This window comes from Hippocampus guttulatus, chromosome 13, assembly GCF_054856545.1.
Source record: "Hippocampus guttulatus isolate MCC_2025c chromosome 13, RoL_Hgut_1.0, whole genome shotgun sequence".
NCBI classification, from domain to species: Eukaryota; Metazoa; Chordata; class Actinopteri; order Syngnathiformes; family Syngnathidae; genus Hippocampus; species Hippocampus guttulatus.
The window spans coordinates 2,887,980-2,904,543 of NC_141273.1; the positions used below are offsets into that span (position 1 = coordinate 2,887,980).

At 40.4% G+C, this 16,564-nt stretch overlaps 1 protein-coding gene across 2 annotated transcripts in view; it reads right to left on the minus strand.

The window, feature by feature from the left end:
• Nucleotides 1-16,564, minus strand: part of babam2 (BRISC and BRCA1 A complex member 2) — an 84,389-nt gene that overhangs the window by 48,288 nt on the left and 19,537 nt on the right. For both annotated transcript variants that reach the window (XM_086127690.1, XM_086127691.1), the window contains exons 5-6: nt 10,843-11,037; nt 9,714-9,788 (exon numbers count right to left, since the gene is read on the minus strand). In XM_086127690.1, the coding sequence (XP_085983816.1) occupies nt 9,714-9,788; nt 10,843-11,037 (270 nt within the window). The remainder of the gene's footprint in view (nt 1-9,713; nt 9,789-10,842; nt 11,038-16,564) is intronic.

Sequence of the window (16,564 nt, forward strand, 5' to 3'; positions counted from 1 at the left end):
CTGCAGCCGCGACCAATTGGGCTTGTAGCTGATGTTTTACAAAGCCATCTTCCTAAAACATGAACAATGCAACATTCTATAGCAAAAATAAATAAATAAATAAATAAACAAAACTGCATTACATGGTGAACCAAGTATACGAGAAATTCGTTTAATTCATTAGGAATGACACAAAATAATATTTGGCACAACGTGGAGAGGTTCTGGGTTCGACTGTCAGCTTGGGCCTTCCTGTGTAGGAGAGTTTAGATGCTTTCCCCATGTGGTGGTTTCTCGAGATAATTTGGCTTCCTCCCGCATTCCAAAAACGAGACTTTACATAGATCTGATCGTCTGCATGGGATCGGCAGATTAGATTAGATTAGATTAGATTATTTAGATGTTTTTTAATGCAAAATCAGCGATCGGTTGTAAAGACATAATTTGCTGATTATTTAATGACGTTACTGATTGGATCCACAAAATTGCAGCAAACATAATCTCTCTGCTCGAGGGATGGTCTATGCTGCCAATGTTAATAATCCCACGTTTCTCATCACACACAGTCCAATTTTTTTTGTTTAATTAAATATTTTGATAATATTTCTTTAATACCCAAAACACCCCAATATGTTAAAACAAGGTAATTCAAGCTTGACTGAAAAGTATTGGTGTGAAAGAACTTGAGACACTTGAAATAGAGACACACCCTCACATCCAGTATTGTAACCAGTGATCTCACAAAAGTTCCCCCAGACACTCCAAACTCAAAGTCTTCCCCTGGAGACCGGAAGCTGCGTTTATGGCACCTGCGAAAATGGGGAAAGCAAATCTCGAGAATTTCAGTTTCTGTAAGTGTACGACTCCTTATATCAATTTGAACCATTGAGGAATTAGAAAGCAAAACACCGCACTGACAGTCAAACTGCAACACGCTTGTCCCCTTCACTCCCTTGACGAGTCTATAAATACGCTCAATCTGTCATTAGTTTCTCCACCGTGACCACTGGGGAAAATTGATTCACTCTCTCCCCTTCTGGTGTGGTAACGACGACATTGGTAAACGGAGAATAATCAAGAACAGTTTAGAAGGACCATTTATTCGATTTATTTTTGACACTATTTTGCAAGGTGGGGATGATTTTGAACAGCAAGAGAATGCAAAATGAAAATGAATCAGGGAAAAAATAATTTGATGCAAATGCTTTGGTGAACCGTGCAACCTGACCAGACCAAAAAGAAAATGAGGATGCAGCAGTGCCTAGGGCGATAGGTAACCCTCCCTCAGGTCAGTTTTGCACTGTGGGTGAGACACCAGTTGCTGAACGAAAGATGGAAAAACAAAAATTGCACTTGAAATAACCTCGAGAAAATGTTTCTGAAATAAACCTCTTTAATATTCATGGGGGTAAAATAATTCAAATATTTGAATGCGGTTCTCTAAAAGCACGATCGTTATCACTTGTTCGTAGCTGACACAGATTTTCTTGAGAAATAAAATCCCATGTTCAGTGTCAGTTACGCTTATTACTGTGTTGCTGTAGAAACATGTCGAGTGTTTTGTAACATTTTGAATCAGTTTATAGAGGAGACAGCAGAGCGGTTGGCACATACTGTATGTCTCAAGGCAAGGAGGTTAGGGTTGGGTTCAGGGATTGAATCCAATGTTCGATGCAGTACAGCGTCATTGCGGTTAGCATTGCTGTATCACAGGAACAAAAAACAGTACAGGTACCATAAAAAAGTGGCAATTTTCTGCAAAATGCGGGCTAGCTAAGGGGCATTTATTTTTGCAACTGCACAAATGCCTTTCTGGAATGAAACAATGTTGCCTTATACTATAATTCATGTAAAGGGTAACCTGTGTTTAGGTGCAATATGAACAAATGCAATATGAATCAGTAATCTAACTCTCTATCGTAGATATGGAAGCACACAACAAAATGGAGCGACCATGCCTACTGAAGTGATGATTGGCTTGAAAATTGCCTGCGCACAAGCAGCGGAACATCGTAAGTACTGCGCAAGGGACTCATTAACAACATCCCTTAGGATTTCATACTTAAATCAAATAGACACTGGCCACAGACCTTGATGCTTCAGTCCAAACTAGCAATATCACTCAAATGGGCTCATCAGTTAACTCTAATATTGATGTGTCAAAAAGTGCTTCATTCACCAAAGGCAGAGGTGTGAAACTAATTTTTGTTGCGGGCCACATTATAATTACCGTTTCCCTTGGAGGGCCATCATGACTGAAACTATATAATAAGGACGTCAAGAATAACGTTTTATTCAACTATTGTAATGAGGGGTTTGATCACAAGAAAATGCATTCAGTATGTCACTGATTTATGACACATGAAAATTTGAAATTTCGGTACAGATTTTAGCAAGCATCATGGAAGTTGTTATCATTGACTTGCTTTCGCGGGCCACTTAAAATGATGTGGCAGGCCACATCTGGCCACCCCGGCCTTGACTTTGACACGTGTGCCCGAAGGTAATTGCATTGATGAGTCGTTTCTTTTTCTGGAGGGAAAACTGGCTTTTATTTGTGAAAGGCCTTTATTGTCCAAGTGGATGACTTTGATGACTAACTCAGTTCAATAAATTCCTAAATTGTGCAATGACATGTCCAACATATCGATAGGCTGATTGAGTCTCGACTGGTCATGTAAATGGCTATCTGTCTCTATGTGCCAGTTATGTGACACACGATTGGACGGAAACTGCCAACATCCCAAAGTTCAAAGCAGCGAGATCCAGGAGGACGAGTGATAATTGGAAATCTGTTGACTGGTGTAATCAACCAACTGGCTTTGATCCTCCATTCGGCAAGTTTACCCAGTATTGGGTTGGGATGTCAAACATTCAATATCCTGTGAGATTTTATATTGCCTGAAGGCTAAAGAAATCTTTTGGTGCCCTCAGACTTTTTTTTACATGACGCCATTTTCTGTGCATAAAATTATCAGCAGTACCGTATTTTCCGAACTAAAAGGCGCACCTAAAAGCCTTCTATTTTCTTAAATGCTCACAGCGCCTTAAAATCCGATGTGCCTTGTGTATGGTCATTACGGTCACATTTCGAGCCCAAAATGGCTCTTTGCTTGAGACATGCTGACAACGCAGAGTTAAAATTTAAGGCGATCGATTACGCAGTCGAACACGGAAATAGAGCAGCGGCAAGAGAGTTCAACGTTAACGAGTCAATGTTATAACTTGCTGTTGGTAAAGTGAACTGTGTCGCTGGTTTATTAAATAAGTTTTACTGACATCTGATCGTTCTGTTGGCGTTTCCTTGAGCCTGGCTCTATCTAGTGGATGCATTGTAGATTGCGTCTTATAATGCGGTGCACCTAATGTATGAAAAATAAAATAAGCTATTCATTGAAGGTGTGCCTCATAATCCAGTGGACCTTTTAGTGTGGAAATTACGGTATTTAAAAATGTTTTATGTTCATTTGATCTCAAACGCTTCGATTTTGTTTTCCTCAAAAATGTTATAATTAATATCCTAATTCATTTTTTAAATTAATACATAATTTAAAAAATACTTTAATGTTGGTTAGCTGTCAGTTATTATTCCACTACTTATGACTGATGATTACGTTTCTTGTCAAGGTATCGTTTCAGTACCAGCATCGATGTAATTGAGGCAAGCATAGTATCAAATTCCAAATTTTGATGTCATAACAACACTAGCCCCACAAAATGAAACTAAGGTATTGTAAGATTTGTAAAATGTTGATGCTATGTACCGGTATATATTTTTGTAAACCACAATCGAGAACTTTCAACAAGACGTGGGTTACCTCGAATATCAGCTACAAACCCTTGCCACCTACACGGACACACACAAGCACAAAACACACACTGATCTCACACAAACCAGACACAAAATCCACAAAAACAGAGCCACCAATAGCTTTGGAGCCGGTGGCATGGGTCAGGGCTGTTGGGGGGGAAACAAAGCTCAAATGAAGCGAGAGCAGAGGCTACCGACATGAACGTGCTGTCATGCCACACTGATCCAGCTGAACATTCAGTAGCATGTTGCAAACACAAGATGATATATTGTATATTGCCAGGAGATAAATAAAATGACATTAAAATTTGAAATGTAGATCATACAGAAAAATGACATTTATGGTGAGCAGTAGGTCTAATGCTACTATAGATTTGGTCATCTTTTTGTTTTGTTTGTCCCACATAGTCTTTAAAGGGAAAATGGGTTTATTACCACCACCATGGCGGTTCAATCAATGTGAGTTTGTCTATTGGCGGGCAAGTTTTTGGTGCAGTATTTGATTCACTTCATTGAATGATGGGTAAATATTTCCCATTACATTTTGGGGATAATGCAAACATTGGTCACATCATAAAAATATCGGAACCAAAACCTATTTGGCAGGACAGTGAAACCTTAACATTGAATCACCGCAAAGCAAGGATGTCGGATGTTTTAGAGGATGCAGAGATTAAGTTAATCCCCCACCTCTTGCTTGTGAAAAATACTTGGAACTGTGTCGGTTTACATGTCCTGCATGGCATGTCCCTTCTCAAACTATGAACTTCTGCTGAAATTTTGACGACACGCCTGCATGCCAAATTTGGCTGGTGCCTAAGTGTCATGAATCTGACAGTGATTTTGAGAATACAATAAAATTAATAATATTTTTTTATGCATTTCTTCGTGAATTAGGCCTAATGGGTGTTCAGGTGGCAGTCCTATTTGTCAACAATCACCTTATGGGACAGAAACTGGATCTCACAACTATATTAAGACACAAACTACTAAAGAGTATTGGTAAAGCATCAAAAATGTTGTCAACCCAGAGGTTGAGCTACAATAAAAGAATGAGACACTGCGACAATACCCAAAAGGCACACATGACCTTTCAAAACAAAGCAAACTGCCAACAGACATTGTGTGCTTTTGACTAGCCTTCATTTTCTGCTCTCTATATCCTCCCAACTCTTTCTTTTTGGCAACGACAGGCTTCCCCCCTTAAACTAATAAGTCAACTAGCATCCTTCCACCAGCCCACGTCTTTCCAGTCGACACAGGAAGGTAAACATGTCCACTCCGGTGAGGGCAAACCACACAAAACGCTTCGCTCCAGGTAGCGGTTGTCCTCCACAGCACTGTGGCCACTAGCCACAGCTAAGCAATCGCTACCTGTGCAAGGTTGCCTGTGTCGAAACACATTTCTGCTTTGATGCCAAACACACTGTCCTCCAGCAAGGACATCCACATTGGATGGGAGGTGGATTTAAAACACGGTCAACTGTCTGATCTCTACCTACAGTAACTGGCTATTTTCATACTCATATTGTTCAGGAGGGTTATAGATTTTTCACAAGAGTTAATACTTAATTGTAGCGCTGTGAATTTTGTTTTGCAAATTCAGGTACAGTGAAACTCCTCTACAACGAAACCTTCATGGGCGAAAATCCCCCCTAGTGTGAAAAAATCATCATGCAATAAAACCATTCCCGTTTTTTTCTGCTCCCCCTAGACTGAAAAATCTTTTTTTTCTGCCTTGCCTCGCAACGTAGTTCACTACAACGAAAACAGGCCTTCCGCAAAAGTCTAATCCAACCTCAGCCTAGAGCGACTCCTACTGGTTAGCTCGGAAACGGCAACAGCAACAACACCACAGTGGTTTACACATGCGCAATGGTACAGGAAGTATTTTGTTTGGTTCAGACGCAGCACGAACGTTGCATTGCTAAAATGGCAACAAAAACGGACATTTGCAGACCAAGGAGTGAAGAAAAGAAAAGCTTTAACGCTTGAAGACAGGATAAAAGTAATAAAAATGAAAGATGGAGCAAGCAAAGTAAAAGACATTATGCAATAAATTGATGTAAGTGAAAGTGAATGCTGATCATACATTTCACAATTTCTTTCCTTTTTTTTCTTTTTACGTTGGCTATATGAAGTGTCAAATATCTGTATGCTCATACCTATGCACTATTGGAATAAAAATAAAGAGTACACATACAATTTGTGTGTGTGTGTGTGTTTACATCTGAGGTAAATGTGCTATAGTCAAAAGTTCCCTTGTTGTGAAAAATTTCTTGCTGCAAACATGATTTTGTTGTAGAGGAGTTTCACTGTAGTTTATATCATCTTTAAAAGCAGGTTTTTAACACAGGAATTTGTTGAGGGCGAGTTTAAAAAAGGCCACAGTACGAATTGTGAAATGAGGAAACAAAAGACACACTTTTGAAAACAGATAAACAAATAACAGTCAACAGAATCTGGGCAATAATTTTGGAGCATAATACTGCTTCTACGGTGAGACAAAAGAATTGCATCTCCAACAATTCTGCAGTATTTGTCAATATCACCAAATAAATTACCAATATCTGGAGGTTGAGGTGGTAACCTAAAAAATATTAAGAGTGTGTGTGTGTGTGTGTTTTAAGATGCACTTACGGCTGTAGCGCCGAACTGTACATAGGTTTTCTGAAATGTCTCCTGATCCCATGAGGTGATATCATTACACATTGATGTCAGGATCCAATGTCACGGACATCCAATGTTGGTTTTCGGCCTTGCCACATACACGCAGTGGTTTCTCCAGATTTTCTGGGACTTTTGCTATTATGGACGATACCTATAGTTAACTGCAATAGTAGACTGTATTACATTAGTCAACGTCAATGTTTACTTTGCCTTGTGTGAGAGATGCTTGTTAACTCGGTGTTCACATGTTGAATAAACAAAGACATGCTGCTTTAAATTATCCCACAATTTGGACATTCTCTGTCTTTTACAAATGATTTATTGGCTCTCAGCCCTCACATCAATTCATTTCTAAACCGTGTGTTGTGTGCCCGCAACAAGTGTCTACATAACTCGGGTGAAAGGTAGCCTCGAGGCAGATATTTTGCTTGGGCCTCTTTGTTGTCAAATTATTCGAGTTGCCGTAGTAATTCTTCCAAGGCCCACTCCAAAGACTGTCGTAAAATCGACTGAGAAGTACCAAGAACTAAATGGAGCCTCAGAGGGGATTGAGCCTTTTCCGTTTCTGGTCCCTCTCTCTTGAATGACCTCCCACTGAACATTCGGCAAGCCCCCCTCGCTGCCCATCTTTAAAACCCACCTCAAAACTCACTTGTATTCTTTGGCATTTGACTCAGCATGACTTAAGGGGTGGTCACACGGCAACATTTGCTCCGGTGCTGCGCCGGTGCTGCCCCAGTAGAGCGTTCACACGTGCAAAATTACACTGGTGTAGCCCCTGAAAACAGCTTAAACCGGAGCAAATTTAACCCTGCTCAGGGAGGTGGTTCAAAAATTTGCTCCGGAGCAAATGCTCGTTTGCGGGGCAGCGCCGATGTAAAATGGTATGTGTGAAGGCTTACAGGGTTAAAAATTTGCTCCGGAGCAAATGCTCGTTTGCGGTGGGAGTAGCCTCGCTACGCATGAGAAGAGTTAATTACGTACGGCTAGAATGCGTTGCATTCGTGCTCTGTTGTACTTCCGTCATCTTTCTTTTTGTAGGAGACTGGACTGTTTCGGAGTTGTTTGTGTAGTTTGTTCCTCTGTTGTGTGTTCACAACCCCCCCCCTAGAATTTATTTTGTGCCAAAACCTGCTTTGTGCCAGAAAATGAGAAGAAGTGATCGTCAAGAATCTACAATTGTCTCATAAAACGTCAGGATGTCTTGCGTCAATGAAAGGACATACCATATGCGATGTGAAGATGTAGAATGAATCTGCAGTTTAATTATTCCGCAGCAGCAATTACACAGTATTACATGTGATGAAGAGAGGTGTCGCGTGGGAAATTAACTGACCCCAGACAGAAATGACACTGACAAAACTAATTGCATGATAACTGTCACTATGAATATTCAGGTCATACGTTTTTGGTATAACTTTGCAGCAAAGTCCAATATTTCAGCTGCATTATTCAGTTCCCTATGCTGCGTAGGTGGACAGGGTGTAGGCTGATTGTTATTACTTTCCACTATGCGAGCCAAAGCTCATCCATAATTTCCAAGTGTTAAACCTACATATGCCATAGCTGACAAATATAGCGCTACAATGCAAAAAAAAGATGAAGAAGACAGGATTGTGTATTCAAATATTTACTTAGTTAAAAATATCAAAATATTATATCTAGCACCTTGATGACAACCATGTGTTTACATCACCCAGTTTCAGTATCACCCAACTTGTTATTCAAAAGTTTCCCACCAAAACCTGGTGAATGTAGTGTACAGCAAATGACAGCTTGTTGGAAAAACAACAGAGCCAACAACAGAGTTGTGTGCAAGGATGAGGCTAGAAACTTTCCTTGAAATATGCAGCAAGACAAAAATAATACTTTGAGGGGCAGCAATCCGTCTCTAAATTATGAAATGATGATTATCCCTCATAGCCTGCCTGGTGAACATGAGGGACAGTGAGAACCAGGGGCCTAATTTATCTAGAGTGTGGAGAACAGGTCCTAAATTCATTCGTGCAACTGAAATTTAGAGTGTGTATGAGTACCCAAAAAAATCTCCAAGACTGACACTGATGTAAGTTGGCTGAGACGTGGAACCAAATAAATGCTCTTTAAGAACAATTAATGCAAGTGTTACCCGTTTAAAAAAAAAGAAAAGAAAAAAAAAAGGTATGAAATTAATTCATGAGCATCCACCCAACATACATAAATAAATAAATAAACACCCACGTGTCATGGCCACAGACTTATCTATGACTAACAAGGGGACAACTGCATACGTGCAGCCAGCACGCCTCTTTAGCTTCTTATTGGAAGCGGACACCCATCCGGCTTTTCTGTAGAATGAATGAATCGCGCAGTAATTCCTCGAGGCCATGTCCATCACACATTATTTGTGCATTCACTGAATTAAATCATTTCCTGTTCACAGAGTGGAAATTTGTTGTGCGATCACGCTTTCAATCTACAGCTGTATGTCTACATTCCATTTCGGCTTGTTGGTGATTTCTTTAAAGCCTTTCCATCTGTAGTTTCAGTTTTTGTGTGTACGTATGGTCAGAGCTGTGCGTGAACAGACGTCCGTTCTCACGCACAAGTCCAAAATGATGACTCCAATATTTGTTGTGGAATGTTCGTACGCACTATTTACACACAGTTGTGTGCGGATGCACGCTTGCTAAACGAGGCCCCCGGTTTCCAGCTCTAAGAGACGTAGGGACAGAGGGCAGTGTGAGACTAATGATTGCAGCTATTTGCCATCCGTTTAGCATCAATTTACCCCAACGTACAAGCTGATCATGACCGAAAGAGCCAAAGCCTCCAGCATCATGTCGCCAAAGACAGGACAAGTGTCATAGAGTGAGAACCAGGCTAAGGGGGTATGAGAGAGAGAGAGACAGGGAGAGAGAGACAGGGAGAGGGAGAGAGAGAGAGAGAGAGAGAGAGAGAGAGAGAGAGAGATCGGGTTAAGAAGCCTCCAGACACCACGCGGTTCAGAGCAGATCAGGAGTGACGGCTTGCTGATTAGTCAGCTCACAGCCCCTTAAGACTGGACTCCACACACACATATACACACGGCATGAAATTAATTTTACACAAATCTGACTTTAGCCAGTTTCGCCCATGCAAAACATATGGACACACGAACAATATGTGCAAACAAGTCGTATCGCACCACATTTGAAGAATGTCTTCGGGATGTGTGAAGAATGTGTGTTAAAAGATCATGTGTCAATACCTATAATGATGATTACTTAATTACCTTGAGTAGATAGATTGGGATGTTGCTGAAGTCCACAGGGAGTTTCAGAAGAAAGCGGGCTGAGAATTCCCCTGTCTGTAACACATAAAGTGGAAAATTTTACAATGTGATGCAAAGAGATAGTCGGTGATATAGCAAGCTAGTGTCTGTGATATAGCAAGCTAATTCAGTTTTTGACTCATCAGTCCACAGAATGTTTTCCAAACGTCTTGAGGATCATCAAATGTGATACGAAACTTTGTGTTCTTTTTGGACAGCAGTGGTTTTCGCCTGGAAACACTCCCATGGATGCCATTTGGCAGTGTCTTTCTTACGGCAGCATTGTGTACATTGACCTCGACTGAACCCAGCAAGGTCTGGAGTTCTTTGTGTGTCGTTCTAGGTTCTTTTGCAACTCTTGGATGAGTCGCCGCACTCTTAGAGTAATTTTAGCTGGTTACCACTACTGGGAATGTTTACCACTGTTCCTAGTTTTATCCATTTGTGGATAATGGCACTGACAGTGGTTTGCTGAAGCCCCAGATTCTTGGAGATGGCTTCGTAACCTCTTCCAGACTGATACTGATCACTTTTTTCCTAATTTCTTCAGATCGTGGCATCATGCGTTTGCTTCTTGAGATCGTGTAGCCTACTTCACTTCGTCTGACAGATTCTATTTATGTGATTTCTTGATTCAAAAAAATGTGGTGCGAGTGTGTTGCCTGTGAAATTGAAATCAGCTTTCCCAAAACTGCCGTTAGTCACAGTTATTTTGTGGTTTAACAAGGGGGGGTGATTACTTTTTCATATTGGGACACGGTTTGGATTTCTTTTGTGCCTTAATAAATTAGATTGCCATTTAGAAACTGCATTTTGTATTTCCCTGGGTAGTCTTAAAATTGGTTTGATGAACTCAAACCTTTGTATGTGATAAATATGTAAAGAACCAGAAATCAGAACGGGGGCAAATACTATTTTACAGCACTGTAATTAGATTCCAAAGGAAATACAGTTTTACATTTGCTGTCATGGTGACTCTTCACCTCCATCCATAATTTCACGAGCCATGGGGGGGGAAAAAAAACTGTTAAACCTATTGTGACTGTGGCAAATGAATACTAAGTGTGTTTGCGGTGTAAAATGTCCTTACCCAGCTGTTCTTGTGCCCGGCATATATCTCCATATTACGGCCATAGTTCGGATCTTCCAGTAGGCTATCATACTCAAAAAGAAGTCTGGAGCTTTCACGGAGGCGCTGACATTGATAGTGGTGGTATTGCTGGATAAGCTCCTTAACAAGCTGGAGCAAGCTATCTGGGTTGCCAGCATCCCATTGGACCAAATGCTGTGGAAGAAAATTCAAAATTGAAACCAGCTCAATCTTCTGAATCTGATGAGAGTCTTTGTTCTCACATTTCAATTACAGGCACAAGCTATTTTCAATAGAGATATGATACTTCGAAACAAGTTCTGGTGGAGTGCATGAAGTCATGCGAAAAAAAAGGTGTTTTATCCTATTCTTTGGCTATTTCTTTTAGCATTGAAAACAGGTTTCACGTTGTATTTTTTGAAATTAAAATAATTGCACCTTTTTTCTATTCTGTACTGTTTGTTCAGACACACAATGGAAACATACAATGTACAGTGGATATACCGAGAACAAAAATAAATACAGCACTTATACTTTTGCTCCCATTTTTCATGAGCTGAACTGAAAAAGCCTTTTTTTTCCATGCACAAAAGGCCCATGAACTCAAGCTCAAACACTAAGGCACACCTGTAAATCAATGCAAATACTTCTTAGATGCTTTTGAAAATACTCCAACCTTTTCAAGAACTGTGGTGTCCCGTGAAACAGGCCAATAGTGGCAATGTTTAGCAAACACATGAAGGAGTACTAAGAGTAGTAATAATTAACAACTTCCGCTCTGCCATTTAGGGCAAACAGCAATACCAAGCTAAATGTGAAACTTGTATGCAGCACTGTTTCACCCAGTCTTACCGTAGGGGATAAAGAAGATACAGGTTAAAAACCCATTAACGACTACATCGAAACAGAAAGACTTCTGGTCATTTCTAAAATGAGAGCAAGCTTCATCAGTGAATGTATAAATACATATTACACAAAGGTGTTGATGACGGCATTGACCTACGTTAGCTTGTCTCAACAACTGACTATCTATCTCTTTTTGTCTGCCTCGTGTCCCATATTAGACCAATAGAGAAAGCATCCATTGTTATGAGGTGACTTAACTCCCTTGCAATGGCAAGGGCAGGCTAAACAGAGACAGTGACTTCATCGTCCTGATCCACCAGTGGTTACCAGCAATGCTGGGATTCCCAAAATGAGGAGGTGATGCAAACAAGGATGGGCATTGTCCAAAACAGGCGTTCAGTGCCCCGGGGCAGGAGCATGCAGAAACGGAGGAGAGACTAAGGAAGTGCTGTGTCAGGATTGTGACACACAATATCAGTGGATCTACACTGAGGAGGAGAAGCGGGATCAGAGGTGGAGGAGGAAAGGGGTGTGGGGGAGCTGAAGAGATCAGGCAAGTAGGCCAAAGCCAATGAAATGGTAGGCTTGATCCTTCAATGAAACTTTTAATATAGAGAAAGATCATAACTGCAAACTAAAATTTATGGTCAAGAAACCTGGAGACCAACATTACCATCTAATTAACAATGGCATCTGAGGCAGGAGCTATATTATTTTCCAAGTATTGTTTGAAACCGACTATGGCCCGTTAATAATTATAAGTAAAGCGTCCTCATGCAGAATTTAAGCACAATTGAAGATGCAGAGGATCTGAGCTTGTAAAACTCAGCTGATTGTGCAAAAGAGCTGCAGTCACTCCAGAAGATAATGCTGAACGGAAACATCAACATGCTAGCATGCTGGTATATGTTTAGCGAGTCAAATGTCTTTTTGCGGGGATTTTAATGACATTATTTCAAAGCATACTGGTGTGTTGCTGTCTTGAGTTGACCAAATGATACAATACAGATATAGCAATTAAAATAATTTTCTTAAAATCTTGTTTCCATCCCGCCTTTTCTGGTACATCAGTCTGGGAACAGGGTCGACAATGTCATACCCATGGGAATCAGCAAGAACACTGATGGTCACCCTGCCTACCTTTTCCCGTATTTTTTTGTGTGAAAGATACCGGCATAGCAGGATCAAGGCTCTCTGTTCAAGAAATCCGATAAAACCCCAGGATCGTTTTAAGATCCGATATGTTGCACAGCAAAACGTGCAACAGTCGTATTTGGCAGTTTAAATGTCATTTATGTAAGCATGCGGATTGGATCAAATGTACACAGTTTATATTACTTTATCCCATGGGGGGATATCACACAGTCCTCATTGGCTTGAGATGATTTTATAATCCATTTATCAAAGCACACGTGTTAAATTACTGCATCGAGCTATGATAAAATCTACACCCCGCCCCACCCCATGTTTCCTTTTAAAATAATTCAAATACAGCAATTCATAGCCCTGTTACATTTGATTCAGTATTAGCTTTAAAATTGTTTTTATAAATGTATGAGATTAGTATAAAGACTTGACACTGAGGGTGTTCATACTTGTAGTCATAGGTCATTATTTTATTTTGCGCCGGGGAAAAAAAAAGCACAAGGTGATGAAGATCTCTGATAGTTCAATGAATATGACTACAGGCAAAGTTTGCAAAAGTAAATTTATAAACCGAAAGTGTGCAAAAATGATTTGGCTGTGGATGTGTTACGGAACACAGCGTATCCCTTTCAGAACAACAGCGCACCTAAATTTGGTGTTTTCACACTTAATAGACCCAAATTGACAGAATTATGTCTTCGTGTGCCATCCGCCTGTACCATCTCTGATCCAATATTTATCTTAGGCCAGTAAGAGAGGGGCTGGCATCTGAAAATCCGAGATAATTATATAGGCCAACAGAAATGATTTGTTTGTAATGTCTTGAATGTGATTTTTATAGATGCTGGCAACCTGATCCAATAAATCGCTGTTGACTTGAAAGTGCGAGGCATTAAACAACTCCCAAGTATTAAATTAATCTCTGTTAGTCTCTAATTCAAGAGTGGGCTCACACCCTGTTTCGCCCCCAGAGATTGCCAAGTCTAAGATCATCCTAAATTGGTCTTGTCATGTGTTTAAGACACTTGGCATTCTCAAGCCAGTCAGTGCGATCCATGCGTTTTTTTTGTCCAACACAGTTCAAGTTGTTGACAGAAATAGCATGCATTCTTCAACTGCTTTGCCACTTCAGCCAATTATTCATAATTCCATGGACGATTGTCCTATGTTTGTTCTTTCCATCAAGCTCCCCCCTTTGCAAACAACACCCCACTCGCTCAAAGCATTCCCAGGCATGTTAGTGAGGTCTGCCACTAATAAGCCCCTTTAAAATGTGGAACACATTACTGGCTTCAGCAAAAAGGAAGTGTTAGTTTGTACACGATGTCCAGGTTGTCCCGACTTTACAGGCCATTTGAGGTCCATTGTTAGAACCGGACCAGGGGACAACCTGCAGCAACAGCTCGGAAATGCTCACCAATATATGGCATTCAAGATTAGCAGAGGGTAGCGTGCAGTCATGTTTCCTTTCTCTTCATAAAAGAATACTTGGATTAGCTTCACACTACACACTTTATATTGTTCTTTCGGGAGTGACGAACATTGTCTTCAACTACACAAACACAAGACGTGCTCTCAAATGCAAGAAGAGACACTTGGAGCAAATCAGGAAAAATTCGACTTGAAGAAACATGGCTGAAAAAAAAAAAGAACAATGCACTTTTTATTTCTTTTTCTTGTCGGCAGGGTTACTGTGAACTACAATAACCCTGTTCATTGTGAGGAAGTACCATTGCCATATTGTGAAAAGCATATGCATCACAGAGAAACAGAATATACATAAAACACAAAACGTTTGTATTTTTTGTAGTCAAATAGGGTCAATCTTAGATAAAATTGATTTGAATTCAAGAGAGCCACAAAAGAAAGGTTCTATTGTTAGGGTCATGTGAAAGTCTAAGTGTAAGGTGTAACGTTTGTTGTAATTCTTGGTCCTTGAGATATTTTGGGAAAAAAAGCATGTCAAAGGTGTTATAACATCCAAAAAAACTACATATGAATGAAAAAAAACCCCAAACAGTTCAGGCCCTCTTAGCCAACAGTGACCATTTGAGCTAACAAATGTTCATGTTCAAGTTTTATGTTCATGTTCAGCCAGTTTACCCAAAACAGAAACTTTTGTTCAAGTACTTGGCATGACCAAACAAAAAATGAACACTGAGCTGTTTACGTTGATGAAATTTCCAGTCTTAACGAGACAGAGCTTGTCTGTTCATATCAAAGGACTCTGGGATCGCTAAGTGGAAACATGTTGATGCGGGTTCTGGGGAAGCCATTTGGGCTAACCCCAGGTTTTGGCCATATACATGCGAACTGAAAAAAAATGCAAGGTTGTTGGGAAATTCCCCAAATCTTGAGTGTCAACATCCATTACTGGCCAAGTCTAGACTTGGCAAATGACAAACGACTCCTCAAAAGACAGAGTGGTATTAGCATCGGACAAGTCAGGATAAAAAAATGTTGAGATAAGTGCAGCTGTTGTCTAAATAGAATCTTACGCATACGGAAATAAAGATGACCCACGATAACCAAACCAATAATCTGCCAACATCTATGTTTCCCAACCACATTGTGGGCAAATACAAGTGCCAATTCCAGTGAAGTTGGAATGCTGTTGAAAGCGTAAATAAAATCAAGGTACAATGTTTTGCAAATCCTTTTCAACTTCTATTCAATTCGACACACTACAAGGAGAGGATATTTAAGGTTCAAACCTCTTTATGCTTATTTTTATGTGTAAATATTCCAGCGGCATGGTGGGAGCCTGGTTAGCACATCTGCTTCACAGTGCAGAGGTGCAGGGTTCAACTGGTTGGCAACCAGTTCAGGATGTACCCTGCCTACTGCCCGAAGCCAGCTGGGAGACCCTTCAGCACGTCTGCGATCTTTGTGAGGATAAACTGTTTGGATAATGGATGGATGGATGGATGGATGGAAATATTCTCTTATTTGGAATTTGATGCCTGGAATGCAGTCCAAAAAAATTGGGACAGGACAGTGTTAGCAAAAGACTGGGAATGTTGAGGAATACTGAAAAAACTATCAACAACCTCCGGAACAGGGTTATGAACATAACATTGACCGTGCGAGAGACAAAGTCTCTGTTATTTATGACTATTGTCAAATTGGTGGTTTGTTTGTTACCTCGGTGACAAGTAGAGTAGAAGCACATGACATTGTAGAGGGTGCTTTGTTTGAGTTTTGCTCAGTGTAGGCACAGCCAGTGTAGTACTTCAAGTGGCGATATTTGGTTGGGTTGTATTGAAGTCAAATGGGGGAAATATTTGTTTCCTCTCGAGATGTCTTCATTTTGGTTTGATCACTTCCAAAACGTCTCGTAGTCGCAACAATTTCAGTCTAATTCCTTGCCAACCGCTTTCAGCTCATAAACGCACAACCATGAACCTACTGCCGTATGTTGCATGCTAAAATGCTCGCTTCTGAAGTGAAACAGTACAAAGGCTTTGAATGCTTTTTATGCAAACAGACCATAATCAAAGTTCGTGTTTGGCATTGAAAAAAACAAAACAAATTAAAATCTGCATGAATATCATTCAAAAATGTACTTGGTTGTCATTTACTGAATTCAGCAATTAAAAAAAGAAGGGGGCGGGGGGAGACAATGTGATGAAAGAGCATTCGACGCAAGGGATGTAACTGGTATTGCTGTCCACATCCCCTCCCTTCCTGCCTCTGTCTTTGTCATTTCCTCTTCTCTGGTCACCTCTCT